This window comes from Hemitrygon akajei, chromosome 24, assembly GCF_048418815.1.
Source record: "Hemitrygon akajei chromosome 24, sHemAka1.3, whole genome shotgun sequence".
In the NCBI taxonomy this organism is placed as follows: domain Eukaryota; kingdom Metazoa; phylum Chordata; class Chondrichthyes; order Myliobatiformes; family Dasyatidae; genus Hemitrygon; species Hemitrygon akajei.
In genome coordinates, this window is record NC_133147.1 from 3,897,478 (window position 1) to 3,917,041 (window position 19,564).

The following is a 19,564-nucleotide window of genomic DNA, read 5'->3' on the forward strand; positions in this document are numbered from 1 at the left end:
AGAAAACGCCAAACATCAACTATACCACATTTAGTTAGAAAGGATTGGATAAACAAAACTGATTTATTAAGTGCGGCTGGTTTGACAGATGAGCGATCTAATACTGGTTCTAACCAGCAGTTAAAATCTCCACCAATTACAAGAGAGTAAGTACACAAGTCTGGCAGAAACGAAAATAGACTTTCAAAAAATCCTGGATCGTCTACGTTGGGGGCATATACATTAGCAAAAACAATCAATTTACTGTCTAAACTCCCTGATACAATAACAAATCGACCATTAGGATCCGAAACAACTTTATGCTGAACAAAGGAAACTGTATTATCTACAAAAATCGAAACTCCACGAGATATTGCATTAAACAAAGAATGGAATTGCATACCCTTCCACCGAGTAAAAAAACATAAGCTATCACCGCTGTGTATGTGCGTTTCTTGTAAAAAAAATAATGGGTGCTTTTAATTTTTTAATATATGCAAACACTTCGGTCTGTTTAATGGGATGATTCAGCCCTTTCACATTCAAACTAAATAAGTTAATATTTCGAACTATTTTAAATACAAATCTGGCCATAAGTTATTAAAACTGGAATGCAAATCGTACGGTAAGGTAGTCAAACAGACAATCATATAATCAACCCAACACAGCTCCCAGAAAGAAATAGACCCTAGCCTCTCCCCCACCCAAAGCCAGAAGGCTAACCAATAGGTAGTCAGCGAGCTAAGAACTAAGTTCCCTTCCCAAAAAATCCTGTTGACAGAAACTCCGGTCCTTCAAGGTCAAATATGTCCCTACCAAGACAGAATGTAGAAAGAAAAATAACTCAGTATTCAAAAATATAAAAGGGTCAATTTAAACAAATTCAAAGAAAGCTATATTAAAATAAAGCCTCAAAAAGGGATATAATAAAAAAGTATCAAAAATATAATAAAAGACTGTTACGTATTCAGGCAACAATAATTATAGATGAGTTAGACGAAGGGTTTTATAACAAATAACACGTTTATTAAACACTGATAACTAACCCCCTTCAAATGTAAACAAACCCAAACAATGATCCGAGCTCAGCTGCTCAAACAGTCCTTAATAGCGTTGCAGTCCCAAACAGTCTTCAAAGCGGTATTGAAAAGAACTCAGTTCGTTAAAACGGTATGCTGAAAGAAAACAGAATTTTTAGAATGATATGCCGACAGTTCAAAAGCTCACGGTACTTTTAAAAGGAGAGACTTTTTAAAGCGATGTAAATTCTCTTCCACGTCGATGTCCTTCGATTCCCAGCGTCGAACTCCCACGTCGAATCTTATTAAATATAGCAGCTTAAAATGACTGACCTTCCTTCCACAATATTCTCAATCTCCCGCTTTTTCCAGCGGAGACTATCGTGAGAATAGTAAACGAAATCCTTCCGAATGAGGATCACACAAGGTCGAAGTCAATCCATCGTCGAAAATCGATTCTTCTCGATTTGTCTTCCAAACTTCACTCTCCATTAGCAAAGAAACCGTTGGCTCTGACCTTTTAAACTTTAGGCATTATATAAAACTTCATTTTTAACTAAACTGCGTCATCACATTAAATCACACAGTAATATGAAGTCATCTTGGCAAATCCAGCCACGAACTGCCCCACCTAACAAGGGTGGGTCTCCCTTTTATACTCTGTAGAAAAAACCTGTCACATGACCTCTACTGGCGGGAAAATGACATCACTCCACCATTACCTCATGTCCAGTATAACTTCAACCCCAGTCATGTGACAAGGGTACCACTGTCACGTGTCACGGGTACGTAACACCTCCCTCCAAAAACACATTTTTGGTCTATCAAGAACAAAAATTTTTAACAATTACTTACAAAAAAAAAACCCAAAATAAAACAAAGGTATAAATTATATAACATACACAATATACAATACAGTAGGAGTGTTACAATAAAAAAAACCACTCCAAAAAAAAAACATTGTACATTCAACATCGAGATAGACAATCAGCAACCACATTATCTTTACCTTTAATATGAGTTATCACAATATTGTACTCTTGTAACATCAAACTCCAATTTAACAATCTTCTGTTTTTGTTTTTCATCTTACTCAGAAAAACTAACGGATTATGATCAGTGTAAACAATAAGTGGTTTTTGAGTTGTACCAACATATACCTCAAAATATTCCAAAGCTAAAACAAGAGATAACAATTCTTTCTCTATTGTTGAATAGTTTCTTTGATGCTTATTAAATTTCTTAGAAAAGTAAGCTACTGGATGATCAACCTCATCACCCTCATTCCTTTGCATCAATACTGCTCCCGCAGCTTCATCACTAGCATCCACAGCTAATGAAAAAGGTTTTTCAAAGTCAGGTGCCTTAAGCACAGGTTGTTGACATATCATTGTTTTCAATTTTTCAAATGCTTCCTGACAAAACACTGTCCACACAAACTTCACATTCTTCTGCAGAAGGTTAGTTAATGGAAGGGCAACATTAGCAAAATTCTTACAAAATTTTCGATAATATCCTACCATTCCCAAAAACCTTCTGAGAGTTTTTTTCCCCGTCGAAGTGGGAATTTCCAAAATTGCCTGAACTTTTGCCTGAACAGGAGCTACCTTACCTTGACCTACAACATAACCAAGGTAAGTCACAGTAGCATGTCCAAATTCACTCTTGGCTAAATTAATAGTCAAGTTAGCTTTTGAAAGCTTTTCAAACAATTTCTCCACCGCAATTATGTGTGCTTCCCAAGTATCATTTCCTGTCACTAAATCATCAATATAAGCATCAGTATCTTTCAATCCCTGAATCACAGAATTAATCATCCTCTGAAAAGTACCTGGGGCATTCTTCATCCCAAATGGAAGAACATTATACTCATATAACCCAGATGGAGTTACAAATGCAGAAATCTCTCTACCTCTGTCCGTTAATGGAACACACCAATACCCTTTCAATAAATCAATCTTTGTAAGGAACTTTGCTTTTCCAACTTTATCTACACAATCATCTACTCTAGGAATTGGATATGCATCTGTTTTCGTTACAGCATTCACCTTTCTATAGTCCGTACAAAACCTAATACTACCATCAGGTTTTGGCACCATAACACATGGCGAACTCCAATTCGAGTTAGAATGTCTAATAATATCATTCTCTAACATGTATTCAATTTCTTTCTCAGCAAGTTCACATTTTTCCATGTTCATCCTATATGGATGTTGTTTAATAGGTTTGGCATCTCCAACATCTACATCATGTGAAGCTATAGTAGTCCTTCTCGGAACATCTGGAAACAAATCCTTATACTTAAAAATCAATTCCTTCATCTGTTGTTTCTGCTCTAGCTGTAAATGTGCTAATTTCTCATCCATATTTTCCAAAATGATCGAATTAGGTAACCTAACAGAAACAATGTTAAATTTAGAATGAAAGTCAGATGAATCATCTATCATGTTCCCAGTTAAATCCAACTCATTCTCACTAACCACAACAGTCACAGTATCAGATTGTTTCTCAAAATATGGTTTAATCATATTTATGTGGCAAAGTTGTGTTGACCTTCTACGATCTGGAGTTTTTATTACATAATCCACATCATTAACTCTAGACACAATTTCATAAGGTCCATGAAATCTAGCTTGTAAAGGATTTGTCTGCACTGGGAAAAGAACCAACACCTTATCTCCAGGCTTAAACATCCTCATCCTAGCTTCCTTATCATACCAAGTTTTCATTTTCTCCTGAGCCAACTTCAAATTTTCCTTGGCTAAGCTACAAGCTTTATGTAACCTGTCCTTAAATTTCAAAACATAGTCCAACAAATTAGTATGCACTTCCTTACTAATCCACTGTTCCTTCAATAAAGCTAAAGGTCCTCTAACTCTATGCCCAAACACAAGTTCAAATGGACTAAAACCTAAAGATTCCTGTACCGATTCCCTTACTGCAAATAAAAGTAAGTTTATACTCTCATCCCAGTCACTTTCATTCTCCACACAATATGTCCTAATCATATTCTTGAGAGTAGAATGAAACCTCTCCAAGGCACCTTGCGATTCTGGATGGTATGCAGACGAAGTAATTTGCTTAGCTCCCAATTTATAAACTATCTGTTGAAACAATCCAGACATAAAATTACTACCTTGATCAGTTTGTATTTCCTTAGGCAATCCAAAATAAGTAAAGAATTTTATAAGAGCCTTCGTCACAGTTTTAGCTTTTATATTCCTAAGTGGTACTGCCTCTGGAAACCTAGACGAAGTACACATGATAGTCAACAAATACTGATAACCAGTTTTTGTCTTTGGTAATGGACCAACACAATCTACAATAACTTTAGAAAACGGTTCACCGAATGCTGGAATAGGTTGTAATGGAGCTACTGGTGTAACCTGATTTGGTTTACCCACAATTTGACAAGTATGGCACGTCTTACAAAACATCGCCACATCTTTTCTTAAACCAGGCCAGTAAAAATGTTTTAAAATCTTGTCCACAGTTTTCCTTACCCCTTGATGTCCACCTAAAGGCACACTATGAGCTAAAGTCAAAATCTCATTCTGATAAACTTTAGGAACAACCACCTGATAAACAACATTCCATTCCTCACTTGCAGGAATTGTAGGCGACCTCCACTTCCTCATCAACACTCCTTTTTCCAAATAATATCCTACTGACACCTTCTCAATTTCACTACCTAGTAAAGCTTGTTCCCTTAATTTTATAATCTCAGGATCTCTATTCTGCTCTGCTATCATCTCCTTCCGAGACAGAGATAAATCTTCATAGTCAGACTTACTCCCAGAATCTTGTTCAAACAACGAAGGTAAGAAAGTTTCTGACACATCCTCAAAACTCAAATCCTGAGTTGAACAGTCATGAGTAACAACCTCATTCTGCACATCAATCTTTTTAGCCATAGCTCTAGTCACAACACAAGAAGAATCTGTGTTAGAATTCACCTCTGGTTCCTCTGATTCCATTGTCAAATGCACTTCAGGAAAAACTTGTCCACCTGCCAAGTCATTACCTAACAATAAAGAAATACCCTTCACAGGTAAGCTATGCTGTAATCCTACCTTAACAAATCCTGTAACTAACCCTGACTTTAAATTTACTTCATGTAAACGTACAGGCATAAAATCACTTCCAACACCTCTTATGTAATTTATCTCACCAGTATCACTCTCTTCATTAAACTTCAACACACTATCTAACATCAGTGATTGAGAAGCTCCAGTATCCCTAAGAATTTTTATTGGCACCAGAGTAGATCCTTCTTTCAAGGATACAAACCCTTCAGTTATAAAATGATCATATCCCTTTCTAACTTTGTCAGACTCTAACAAATCCTCATTTGTGTTTACCAAACCCTGTAACTTTACAGGTGCTTTAGTATGTTGCACACAAGCATCCGGAACTGCTTCCTTCTCTTTCTTTTTCAATTTGAAACAGTTAGCTATTACATGGCCAGGCTTCTTACAATAGTTACAAATAAGACCAAACTGTCTTTCCTTCACAGGTTTTCCTTCCTCCTTACCTCTCTCATTAACCTCTGATTTAATTTCTAATTTACCTTGAGTCTCCATATTATTTTTCCTCTTGAAAATTCTACCCTGAGGAAATTTATTCTTATGGATTAAAACATACTCATCAGCTAATCTAGCACAGTCCTGCAATTTATCAGTATCCCTCTCATTTAAGTAGGTCCTTACTTCAACAGGAATGCTTCTTTTAAATTCCTCCATCAAAATCAGCTCTTTCAATGTCTCATAGTCCTCATTTACATTTTTAGAAGAAACCCATCTCTCAAAACACATAGCTTTATCATAGGCAAATTCCACATAAGTCTTTTCCACAGACTTTTTCAAACTCCTGAATCTTTCCCTGTACGCTTCTGGGACCAATTCATACGATTTGAGAATATTTTCTTTCACAATATCATAATCTAATGCTTGTGCAGCAGTTAAAACTGTGTAAACGTCTCGTGCCTTGCCTTTGATTACACTCTGTAATAACACTGACCATTTATCTTTCGGCCACTCTGACATCCGAGCAATAGTTTCAAAATGTTGAAAATACCTTTCCACCTCTGTTTCACTAAATGGAGGGACCAATTTAATTTCTTGGCTAGCAACAAACGGTTTTTTAGAATCAGCAGACTGTTCTACAGACCTTAATTTCGCCATTGCATATTCAAAATCTCTTTGCTTTTGCTCAGCTTCCAATTTACACCTTTCTAACATCATTTGTTCGATTTGCAACTGCATCTCCAGATTACTTATTGGAAACGATTCTAAAATCGATTCTTCAAAATGACCCGAAGCCACAAAATGTGATGCGATCTTTCTCTGTATTACAGCTTTTGATGTAGTTGGCAAAATCCCTTTAAGATGCAACCGATTAGCAAGTTCAGAGACTTCAGTTTTTTTCGCCTTCACTAACAAATCCGCGACTGGCGAATCCAGAAACTCATCAATATTCATCGTTGCCGAATACCACTCACAAGCCAATCAAACAAAAAAAAATCGAGCAATCCCCGTTACCAAAACACCGATTCAAAATTCAAAAAGCTTATTAAACTCAAACAAATTCAATTCCGGACGTAGCCCCCATATTTATGTTACGTATTCAGGCAACAATAATTATAGATGAGTTAGACGAAGGGTTTTATAACAAATAACACGTTTATTAAACACTGATAACTAACCCCCTTCAAATGTAAACAAACCCAAACAATGATCCGAGCTCAGCTGCTCAAACAGTCCTTAATAGCGTTGCAGTCCCAAACAGTCTTCAAAGCGGTATTGAAAAGAACTCAGTTCGTTAAAACGGTATGCCGAAAGAAAACAGAATTTTTAGAACGATATGCCGACAGTTCAAAAGCTCACGGTACTTTTAAAAGGAGAGACTTTTTAAAGCGATGTAAATTCTCTTCCACGTCGATGTCCTTCGATTCCCAGCGTCGAACTCCCACGTCGAATCTTATTAAATATAGCAGCTTAAAGTGACTGACCTTCCTTCCACAATATTCTCAATCTCCCGCTTTTTTCAGCGGAGACTATCGTGAGAATAGTAAACGAAATCCTTCCGAATGAGGATCACACAAGGTCGAAGTCAATCCATCGTCGAAAATCGATTCTTCTCGATTTGTCTTCCAAACTTCACTCTCCATTAGCAAAGAAACCGTTGGCTCTGACCTTTTAAACTTTAGGCATTATATAAAACTTCATTTTTAACTAAACTGCGTCATCACATTAAATCACACAGTGATATGAAGTCATCTTGCCAAATCCAGCCACGAACTGCCCCACCTAACAAGGGTGGGTCTCCCTTTTATACTCTGTAGAAAAAACCTGTCACATGACCTCTACTGGCGGGAAAATGACATCACTCCACCATTACCTCATGTCCAGTATAACTTCAACCCGTCACGTGACAAGGGTACCACTGTCACGTGTCACGGGTACGTAACAAGACAGTATATGAACAGCCAAAACGTAAGCTTATTGAAACCTTATTTCAGATTCATATTAACAGAAGAAAAAAATTGATCAAATATGAAATATGTTTTAGACTTTCGCCTTCAGGAACTCTTCTGCGTCTTCAAACAACTTTATCCTTCTTTGCAATCCATTCTTCAAAACAATATTCAGACAGGCTGGAAACCGAAGGGATGGTTTAAATCCTTTGTCATAAAGTTCCAACGTGACTTCTTTGTATTTCATACAATCAGCCATGACATCAGGCAAATAGTCCTCCACAAATCTGACCTTGTAAACATGGAAATCAGTCACTCTTAGTCAATGGGTATGGCGAATTAAAAGGTCCTTAATACGTAATTCATGAAAACTTAGAATGACCGACCTTGGTCTCGCTGCCGATGACAATGGCTTCGAAGTTGGCGAGCGATATGCTCCATCAAGCTTCGGCTCAGAAGTGAATAAAACAGGGAATAACTGTTTCAGAAAATTTGCAAAGAACTTCGTAGGGTCAGCGCCTTCGATTGATTATTCAAGACTTAGAATTCACAAATTATTTCTCCAGTTTCTATTTTCTAGACTGATAATCCTTTTCATCATTTTTTCATTGGATAAAGATAACTCTTTGTAGAGTTTAATTGTATCTTCAACATCCTCTTCAAGTGTTGCCAGTTTTGCAGTATTTTCCTGGATTCAATTCTCAGGCTCAGTTAAAGTTTGTTGGGTTGTATCCAATTTGCCATTAAGTCGTTGAAACACCTCAGAAAATTCTGATTGTTGCTGTTTAAGGAAGTTGCTGATTGAATCTAAAGTGACTGGAGATTCATCTTCGGTTTCTCTTACTTTTGTTTTTTTCCCACCCATAGTAGAGCAAAATTAAAATATTATAATGTTTCAAAACAAAAACTGGTAGGAGACAATAAAGTAAGTAGGGTAGAAGCAATCTAAGGATGTTACTCCATCGGCTGCCAACAGGGCTTTGATAGATTTCTCTGACATTAAATTGGACCTTTGAACTGTTGAACCTTTGAAATGAAAATTTGGTATATGCAATCACTGATATCATCATATGAAGGCAGTCCACTATCTGCACTCAGTGTCTGTCCTGAATTTGCTCATTCACAGTCAAAAGAATGCAATGGAGATGAAGTCCTCTGTTGATTGTTATTAGGAACTAATAGTTTTATAGTACTGTATAAGTAGTAACTTGTTCTGTATTTCATTTAAATACAAAATCTGTTACTCAGTTTATCTTTTTTATACATTTTTTAACTATTTCCGTGAAACTTCAACTAAATGCGGCAGCCGTTTAGTTGCGCCAAAAAGTACTGGTCCCAATGTGTCCCAATTAACTGGAATTCACTGTATTGAGATTTTTGGAATGTGTTCAGTAGATTTCAACACAGAGAGGCCACACACTTTGAAGGGGGGTGGGATGAGAAGGCATATGGCATGCTTGCCTTAATTTGTCAAGGCACTGAGTCGAAGGGTCAGGAAGTTATATTACAAGTCAGGCTCGAGGAAAGCTTTTACTGAGCTGTTATAAGACTATTGAATGGACTGTGAGAATGTGGCTTTGACCTCACCATCTACTTCATTATTGCCCTTGCACCTTATTGTCTGTCTGCACTGCACATCCTCTTTAACTGTAACCCTTTATTCTGCAATTTGCTGTGGTGTTCCCGTAGTCCACTGTTGCAATGGAATGATTGGTACAGATGGCATGCACCACAGGAAGCATCCTATCATGGCTTGGTAGAGCAACTGCTCTACCTGTGACCGCAAAAGAACTGCAGACAGTTGTGGACAGAGTTCAGCACGTCATGCAAAGCAGCCTCCCCTCCATGGTCTCTGTCCACACTTCTTGCCTGCCGAGTAAAGCAGCCAGCCTAATCAAAGACCCCACTCTCCCTGGACATTCTTTCTTCACCACTCTTCCATCAGGCAGAAGATACAGAAGCCTGAAGGCGCAAACCAGCAGGCTCAAGGACAGCTTCTATCGTGCCGCTGTCAAAATGTAGACAAACTGATCAAGGACCTCCTCCCACTCCGGATGCAGTCCTACCGGGCAGAAGATACAAAAGCATGAAAACATGTACCACCAGGACTTCGGACAGCTTCTACCCCGCTGCCGTCAGCTATCGAACAGTCCCCTAGTACGACAAGATGGACTCTTGACCTCACAATCTACCTCCTTGTGGCCCTTGCAGTCTGCCTACACCGCACTTTCTCTGTAACTAACACATTGTCCTGCATTCTGTTATTGTTTTACCTTGCTTACCTTAATGCACTGTGTATTGATCAGATCTGTACGGACAGCATTTAAAACAAAGTTTTTCACTGCAACTTAGTAAGTGCGACAATAATAAACCATCTTAGTAATTATTTACTGTTGTTAGCATGAGCCAGGCAGGGGTGGAATGTGGGCAATGGGTCAGTAAACCGGTGGGGGGGGGGGGGGGTGATGGAGGGAGATGGAGACAGTTGGGGTGAGAGAGGGAGAGGGCTGGTGGACAGAGATCAAAGTGATGCTTCTTGAAGTGGGATCGCGGGGGTGGGGAAGGGGGATGCAGCAGGGGGTAAATTGTTCAGCAGACCTATCTGGGATTAGGTGTCCCGCCCGTCTGCTGCTCCGACTGCAGGGTTTCCTGGGATTCACAAAGGCTCTTTGTCGCAGCGGGGTCTTCGATGGGGTCCTTCATTCGGGATTCACAGCAGAAGGGCAAATGGTGTTTATTCCGGTGACGTACTTTCCTGTGCGGAGAGGGAGAGAGACAGTCAGGCACTGGATGTCCAAGGAGTGCAACAGCTAAGTGTGGGTGGGGGCCAAAGGGAGAGGTTGTGATTTACCTGTAGCAAAAGAGTCCCAGGATCAGACATACCAGGAACAGAGATACAAAGCCCACAGCTACCCAGATTTTCCAATTTCCTGCAGGGAACAAGGTCAGTCACATTCGGTTCACTGCCCCCTGTCCCAAGGGAGGGACTGAAGGATAGCGCATGAGAGGGGCACAGGAGGCGAGAGAGGTGTGAAGAGGGGTCACATGAGAGATGGATGAGGGTGGTGAGGGAGAGATGGAGGAGGCAAGGGAGGTGTGGAGAGAGGGGTGGTCCGAGGGAAGGAGGGAGCATGGAATATCTGAAAAGAGGGATGGTGCGAGGGACAGATGGGGCGGCGATGAAAAGACAGAGGGGGCAAGACAGGTGTGAAGAGGGATGGTGCGAGAGACAGATGGGGGGAAGTTGAGGGAGAGAGAGTGGGGGCAAGGGAAATGTTGAGAGAGGGGAAGTGCAAGGGGGACAGAGGGGTGCCGCGAGTTAGTGAGGAAGGTGTGGAGAAAGCGGTGACATGTCAGGGGGATGGTTGGAGGGGGTGAGGGAGCAATAAGGGAGGGGGAAAATGAGGAATGAGGGTTGGTGTAAGTGAGTGATGATGCAGAAATGGAAATAGAACAGATGAAGGTGGGGCAGGCCAGTGATGAAAAATGGAGGGAGGGAGCAGTGAATAATGAGACGGGGAATGCTGGATGAGAGAGCAAGAGATGACAGAGGCAGGCAGAGATTGAAGAATGAGGATCACTCACTATTGCCGTCTCCACTCTCTTCCTTCACTGCAAACAAAAACAGTGAAATGACTATTAGTGGGGTATCTCCAATCTCCCTTTACTTCAACCCCTCCCTCCCCAACTCTTCCCTACCTCCCTCCAGCACGCCCTAAATTAGTTGTGGCCTCCACATCACACTGTCTGTGGCCCCCGCATCTGTCCCTTATGAAGTGCCGTCTTCTCACACATCCCATCGAGGGAGGAGGTACAGAAACCTGAGGTCACACGGCACCAGGCTCAGCAACAGCTACTTCCCTTTAACAATGTGGTCCTGAAACAACGGACACAAACCCAATCACCAAGCTTTGAAAACCAGAATCAGGTTTCATTTTACTGGCACATGCCGAGAAACCTGATTACTTGTGACAGCAGTACAGTGTAATAAATAATATTAAAACTATAATTTGCAGTAACAATCAAATTAAATAAGTAGTGCAAAAAGAGAGGTGGTGTTCATGGGTTCTTTGCCCATTCAGAAATCTGACGGTGGAGGGAAAGAAGCTGTTCCTAAAACGTTGTCTTGCTGAGTTCCTCCAGCATTTCATGCATATTGCTTAAGATTTCCAGCCTCTGCAGAATCTTACGTGGTTAAACACAAATTGTCCACAATTTTTACAAGAAAGAACCCAATTAGAACAAAAAGAAATTCCCCACCCGTAGTGCAAACTGTTTATTGACTTATTTATTTATTGAGATACAGCACAGAACAGGCCCTTCTAGTCCTTTGAGACGTGCCGTTCAGCAACCCTCAATTTAATCCTAGCCCAGTTATGGGACAGTTGATGACCAATTAACCTACCAACCAGAAGGTCTTTGGACTGTGGGAGGAAACCAGAGCACCCAGACGAAGCCCACGTGGTCACAGGGAGAATGTGCAAACTCCTTATAGGCAGCAGCAGGAATTGAACCCGGGTTGCCGGTACTGTAAAGCGTTGCGCTAACCACTACACTACTGTGCCATGTCGATCACCCACCATCTGGGCCATGCCATCTTCTCACACCTACCATCAGGCAGAAGCTGCAGAAGCCTTAAGTCCCACACCACCAGGTTCACGAACAGCTACTGCCCTTCAACTATTCAGATTTTGAACTGTCACCCAATGTGCAGAGAAAAGAACAAACAAATCATGCAAACGACAGCCGCAAGCAAATAGTGTTCTGAACTGAAATCCACAAAGAGAGTCGGAGACGCATCATTCAGTGCAGAGCCGAGTAAATGTCTACAGCAACATCTGAACCAACCTGTACCTTGCCTTGGGCCCCAACATCCTGACCTTCTCAATCTGGCACAGTGGCTAGATCGATGTCCAAACAGTGGTTCAGTGGTCTCAATTAGCTCCAGGGTCCAGACCCTGCCACCTCAAAGTGGCTTCTACACAACCTTTATGGCACTTAAATTTGGAGAAGGAAGTCTGAGAATCGGAATGGGAGAGCTGTGGGAGCCATTTTGATTTTTTCTTCTCATCAGGGTTAAGAGAGGCGGGACTGCACAGGCGTGTGATATCGGGCAGTGAAGCGCGGAAGATTTAAAAGGACAGAAATCCTGATTCGGGTTTAATTTGAAGAATGAAGTCTGAGAATCGGAACAGGAGAGCTGCGGGAGCCATTTTGATTTTTTCTTCTCATCAGGGTTAAGAGAGGCGGGACTGCACAGGCGTGTGACATCGGGCAGTGAAGCGCGGAAGATTTAAAAGGACAGAAATCCTGATTCGGGTTTAATTTGAAGAATGAAGTCTGAGAATCGGAACAGGAGAGCTGCGGGAGCCACTTTGATTTTTTTCTTCTCATCAGGGTTAAGATAGGCGGGACTGCGCAGGCATGTGATGTCAGGCAGTGAAGCGCAGAAGATTTAAAAGGAACACAGTCTTATACAGCGGGCAGCGGAGTGAAGGCTTAAGGGCTTTGGCTCAATGGGCTTAGGCGGAAACGGGCGAGGCAAGGTAGGTTTGGTTTTCAGTTTTTCCTGTATTTGAGGAAAGGGGGAATTATGAGTGTGAGAGCAGCTTACTGCTCTCGGTGTCAGATGTGGGAGGTCTTGGAGTCTCCTAGCCTCCCGGATGTCCATATCTGCACCAGGTGCTCCGAGCTGCAACTCTAAGGGACCGTGTTAGGGAACTGGAGCTGCAGTCAGGGAGAGTGAGGAGTCGATAGGAGTTACAGGCAGGTGGTCACACCAGGACCACGAGAGGCAGACAAGTAGGTCGTGGTTAGGAGAGGGAAGGGGAAGCGTCAGGTACTAGACAGTACCCCAGTGGCTGTACCCCTTCACAATAAGTACTCCTGTTTGAGTACATCTGGGGGGGGGACAGCCTACCTAGCGGAAGCAACAGTGGTCGTGCCTCCGGCACAGAGTCCGGCCCAATAGCTCAGAAGGGTAGGGAAAGGAAGAGGAAGGCAGTAGTAATAGGGGACTCGATAGTCAGGGGGTCAGATAGGCGATTCTGTGGACACAGTCAGGAGACCCGGATGGTAGTTTGCCTCCCTGGTGCCAGGGTCCGGGATGTTTCTGATTGCGTCCAAGATATCCTGAAGTGGGAGGGTGAAGAGCCAGAGGTCGTGGTACATATTGGTACCAATGATATAGGTAGGAAAAGGGAAGAGGTCCTGAAAGGTGAATATAGGGAGTTCGGAAGGGAGTTGAGAAGAAGGACTGCAAAGGTAGTAATCTCGGGATTAACCTACCAACCGGAAGGTCTTTGGACTGTGGGAGGAAACCAGAGCACCCAGACGAAGCCCATGTGGTCACAGGGAGAACGTTCAAACTCCTTATAGGCAGCAGCAGGAATTGAACCCGGGTTGCTGGTACTGTAAAGTTTTGCCATGCGACAGTGAGAGTAAGAATAGAGTGAGGTGGAGGATAAATGCATGGCTGAGGGATTGGAGCAGGGGCAGGGATTCAAGTTTCTGGATCATTGGGACTTCTTTTGGGGCAGGTGTGACCTGTACAAAAAGGAAGGGTTGCACTTGAATCCTAAGAGGACGAATATCCTGGTGGAGAGATTTGCTGGGGCTACTGGGGAGACTTTAAACTAGAATGGTTGGGGGGTGGGAATCAAATTGAAGAGAACAGGAGAGAGGAGGCTAGTTCATAAATAGAGAAAGCTTGTAGACAGTGTGTAAGGGAAGATAGGCAGGTGATAGAGAAGGGGAGCGCTCAGACTGAAGATGCAGGGGAGAATGAAGAAAAAGAAGATAGTAAAGTTGTTTGCACCGTTAGGGATAAACAGAGAGAAAGAGGTGGAGAATTTCTTAAATGCATTTATTTTAATGCTTGGAGCATTGTAAGAAAGGTGAATGAGCTTAGAGCATGGATTGATACCTGGAAATATGATGTTGTAGCTATTAGTGAAACATGGTTGCAGGAGGGGTGTGATTGGCAACTAAATATTCCTGGATTTCATTGTTTCAGGTGTGATAGAATCAGAGGGGCAAGAGGGGGAGGTGTTGCGTTGCTTGTCAGAGAAAATATTACAGCAGTGCTTTGGCAGGACAGATTAGAGGGTTCATAAAGGGAGGCTACTTGGGCGGAATTGAGGAATGGGAAAGGTGTAGTAACACTTATAGGGGTGTATTATAGACCACCTAATGGGGAGCGAGAATTAGAGGAGCAAATTTGTAAGGAGATAGCAGATATTTATAGTAAGCACAAGGTTGTGATTGTGGGAGATTTTAATTTTCCACACATAGACTGGGAAGCCCATTCTGTAAAAGGGCTGGATGGTTTGGAGTTTGTAAAATGTGTGCAGGATAGCTTTTTTTACAGCAATACATAGAGATACCAACTAGAGAAGGGGCAGTGTTGGATCTCCTGTTAGGAAATGAGATAGGTCAGGTGATGGAGGTATGTGTTGGGGAGCACTTCGGGTCCAGTGATCACAATGCATTAGTTTCAATATAATTATGGAGAAGGATAGGTCTGGACCTAGGGCTGAGATTTTTGATTGGAGAAAGGCTAACTTTGAAGAGATGTGAAAGCATTTAGAAGGAGTGGATTGGGACAATTTGTTTTATGGGAAGGATGTAATAGAGAAATGGAGGTCATTTAAAGGTGAAATTTTGAAGGTACAGAATCTTTATGTTCCTGTTAGGTTGAAAGGAAAGGTTAAAAGTCTGAGGGAGCCATGGTTTTCAAGGGATATTGGAAACTTGGTTCGGAAAAAGAGAGATATCTACAATAAATATAGGCAGCATGGAGTATATGAGGTGCTCAAGGAATATAAAGAATATAAGAAGAATCTTAAGAAAGAAATTAGAAAAGCTAAAAGATATGAGGTTGCTTTGGCAAGTAAGGTGAAAATACATCCAAAGGGTTTCTACAATTATACTAGTAGCAAAAGGATAGTGAGGGATAAAATTGGTCCCTTAGAGAATCAGAGTGGACAGCTATGTGTGGAGCCAAAAGAGATGGGGGAGATTTTGAAGAATTTCTTTTCTTCGGTATTCACTAAAGAGAAGGATATTGAATTGTGTAAGGTAAGGGAAACAAGTAGGGTAGTTATGGAAACTATGACTAAAGAAAAGAAAGTACTGGCACTTTTAAAGAATATAAAAGTGGATAAGTCTTCGGGTCCTGACAGGATTCCCAAGGACCTTGAGGGAAATTAGTGTAGAAACAGCAGGGGCTCTGACAGAAATATTTCAAATGTCATTAGAAACGGGGATGGTGCTGGAGGATTGGCGTATTGCTCATGTGGTTCCATTGTTTAAAAAGGGTTCTAAGAGTAAACCTAGCAATTATCGGCCTGTAAGTTTGATGTCAGTGGTGGGTAAAGTAATGGAAAGTATTCTTAGAGATGGTATATATAATTATCTGGATAGACAGGGTCTGATTAAGAACAGTCAATATGGATTTGTGTGTGGAAGGTCATGTTTGACAAATCTTATGGAATTTTTTGAAGAGGTTACTAGGAAAGTTGACGAGGGTAAAGCACTGGATGTTGTCTATATGGACTTCAGTAAGGCCTTTGACAAGGTTCCACATATAACCATATAACAATCACAGCACGGAAACAGGCCATTCCGGCCCTCCTAGTCCATGCCGAACTCTTAATCTCACCTAGTCCCACATACCCGCACTCAGCCCATAACCCTCCACTCCTTTCCTGTCCATATACCTATCCAATTTTACCTTAAATGACACAACTGAACTGGCCTCTACTACTTCTACAGGAAGCTCATTCCACACAGCTATCACTCTCTGAGTAAAGAAATACCCCCTCGTGTTTCCCTTAAACTTTTGCCCCCTAACTCTCAAATCATGTCCTCTCGTTTGAATCTCCCCTACTCTCAATGGAAACAGCCTATTCACATCAACTCTATCTATCCCTCTCAACATTTTAAATACCTCGATCAAATCCCCCCTCAACCTTCTATGCTCCAATGAATAGAGACCTAACTTGTTCAACCTTTCTCTGTAACTTAAGTGCTGAAACCCAGGTAACATCCTAGTAAATCGTCTCTGCACTCTCTCTAATTTATTGATATCTTTCCTATAATTCGGTGACCAGAACTGTACACAATATTCCAAATTTGGCCTTACCAATGCCTTGTACAATTTTAACATTACATCCCAACTTCTGTACTCAATGCTCTGATTTATAAAGGCCAGCGTTCCAAAAGCCTTCTTCACCACCCTATCTAGATGAGACTCCACCTTCAGGGAACTATGCACTGTTATTCCTAGATCTCTCTGTTCCACTGCATTCCTCAATGCCCTACCATTTACCCTGTATGTTCTATTTGGATTATTCCTGCCAAAATGTAGAACCTCACACTTCTCAGCATTAAACTCCATCTGCCAACGTTCAGCCCATTCTTCTAACCGGCATAAATCTCCCTGCAAGCTTTGAAAACCCACCTCATTATCCACAACACCTCCTACCTTAGTATCATCAGCATACTTACTAATCCAATTTACCACCCCATCATCCAGATCATTTATGTATATTACAAACAACATTGGGCCCAAAACAGATCCCTGAGGCACCCCGCTAGTCACCGGCCTCCATCCCGATAAAAAATTATCCACCACTACTCTCTGGCATCTCCCATCTAGCCACTGTTGAATCCATTTTATTACTCCAGCATTAATACCTAACGACTGAACCTTCTTAACTAACCTTCCATGTGGAACTTTGTCAAAGGCCTTGCTGAAGTCCATATAGACTACATCCACTGCCTTACCCTCGTCAACATTCCTCGTAACTACTTGAAAAAATTCAATAAGGTTTGTCAAACATGACCTTCCACGCACAAATCCATGCTGGCTACTCCTAATCAGATCCTGTCTATCCAGATAATTATAAATACTATCTCTAAGAATACTTTCCATTAATTTACCCACCACTGATGTCAAACTGACAGGTCTATAATTGCCAGGCTTACTTCTAGAACCCTTTTTAAACAATGGAACCACATGAGCAATACGCCAATCCTCCGGCACAATCACCGTTTCTAATGACATCTGAAAGATCTCCGTCAGAGCTCCTGCTATCTCTACACAAAATTCCCTCAAGGTCCTGGGGAATATCCGGTCAGGACCCGGAGATTTATCCACTTTTAAATTTCTTAAAAGCGCCAGTACTTCCACCTCTTTAATTGTCATAGGTTCCATAACTTCCTTACTTGTTTCCCACACCTTACACCATTCAATATCCTTCTCCTTAGTGAATACCGAAGAGAAGAAATCGTTCAAAATCTCTCCCATCTCCCTCAGCTCCACACATAGCTGACCACCCTGATTCTCTAAGGGACCAATTTTATCCCTCACTATCCTCTTGCTTTTAATATAACTGTAGAAGCCTTTCGGATTTACTTCCACCTTATTTGCCAAACCAAACTCGTAACTTCTTTTAGCTTTTCTAATCTCTTTCTTAAGTTTCCTTTTACATTCTTTATATTCCTCGAGCAATTCCTTTACTCCATGCTGCCTATATCTATTGTAGACATCCCTCTTTTTTCGAACCAAGTTTCTAATATCCCTTGAAAACCATGGCGCTTTCAAACCTTTAACCTTTCCTTTCAACCGAACAGGAACATAAAGATTCTGTACCCTCATAATTTCACCCTTAAATGACCTCCATTTCTCTATTACATCCTTCCCATAAAACAACTTGACCCAATCCACTCTCTCTAAATCCCTGCGCATCTCCTCAAAGTTAGCCTTTCTCCAATCAAAAATCTCAACTCTAGGTCCAGTCCTGTCCTTCTCCATAATTATATTGAAGCTAATGCTATTGTGATCACTGGACCCGAAGTGCTCCCCAACACATACATCTGTCAGCTGACCTATCGCATTCCCTAACAGGAGATCCAACACTGCCCCATCTCTAGTCGGTACTTCTATGTATTGTTGCAAAAAGCTATCCTGCACACATTTCACAAACTCTAAACCATCCAGCCCTTTTACAGAATGAGCTTCCCAATCTATGTGTGGAAAATTAAAATCTCCCACAATCACCACCTTGTGTTTACTACAAATATCTGCTATCTCCTTACACATTTGCTCTTCCAACTCACGCTCCCCATTAGGTGACCTATAATACACTCCTATCAGTGTTACTACACCTTTCCCAATCCTCAATTCCACCCAAATAGCCTCCCTAGAGGAGCTCTCTAATCTATCCTTCCAAAGCACCGCCATAAGATTTTCTCGGACAAGCAATGCAACACCTCCTCCTCTGGCCCCTCCTACTCTATCACACCTGAAGCAACTAAATCCAGGAATATTTAGTTGCCAATCACACCCTTCCTGCAACCATGTTTCACTAATAGCTACAACATCATAATTCCATGTATCAATCCACACTTTAAGCTCATCCACCTTTCTTACAATGCTCCTAGCATTAAAATAGATACATTTAAGATACTCTCCACCTCCTCCTCTCTTTTCATCCCTAGCAATGCATTCAAATTTATTATCCTTTTCTTTCTTCTCCCCTACAACTTCGGGCTGAGCGCATCCCTCCTCCATCACCTGCCTGTCCTCCCTCACACACGGTCTACTTACTTGCTCTACTGGTGAACTAACCTCCTCTCCCATAGTTTCCTCAAATTGATTTCCGCCCCCCCATCTTACTAGTTTAAAGTCTGCCCTGTAGCCCTAGCAAACCTCCCCGTTAGGATATTGGTCCCCCCAGGATTCAAGTGTAACCCGTCCTTCTTGAACAGGTCACGCCTACCCCAGAAGAGGTCCCAATGATCCAGAAACTTGAACCCCTGCCCCCTGCTCCAATCCCTCAACCACGCATTCATCCTCCACCTAATTCCATTCCTACTCTCACTGTCGCGTGGCACAGGCAGTAATCCCGAGATTACTACCTTTGCGGTCCTTCTTCTTAACTGCCTTCCTAAGTCCCTATACTCTCGTTTCAGGACCTCTTCCCCTTTCCTACCTATGTCATTGGTACCTACATGTACCACGACCTCTGGCTCCTCACCCTCCCACTTCAGGATATCTTGGACGCGATCAGAAATGTCCCGGACC

At 41.7% G+C, this 19,564-nt stretch overlaps 1 protein-coding gene across 6 annotated transcripts in view; it reads right to left on the reverse strand.

The window, feature by feature from the left end:
- Positions 1-19,564, reverse strand: part of LOC140715813 (uncharacterized) — a 52,739-nt gene that overhangs the window by 14,105 nt on the left and 19,070 nt on the right. For 5 of the 6 annotated variants that reach the window (XM_073028205.1, XM_073028209.1, XM_073028210.1 and 2 more), the window contains exons 6-8: positions 11,059-11,085; positions 10,325-10,403; positions 10,072-10,228 (exon numbers count right to left, since the gene is read on the reverse strand). In XM_073028205.1, the coding sequence (XP_072884306.1) occupies positions 10,072-10,228; positions 10,325-10,403; positions 11,059-11,085 (263 nt within the window). Of the gene's footprint in view, positions 1-5,983; positions 9,536-10,071; positions 10,229-10,324; positions 10,404-11,058; positions 11,086-19,564 lie in introns of those variants that run through there. The other variant, XM_073028207.1, reaches the window with a different exon arrangement.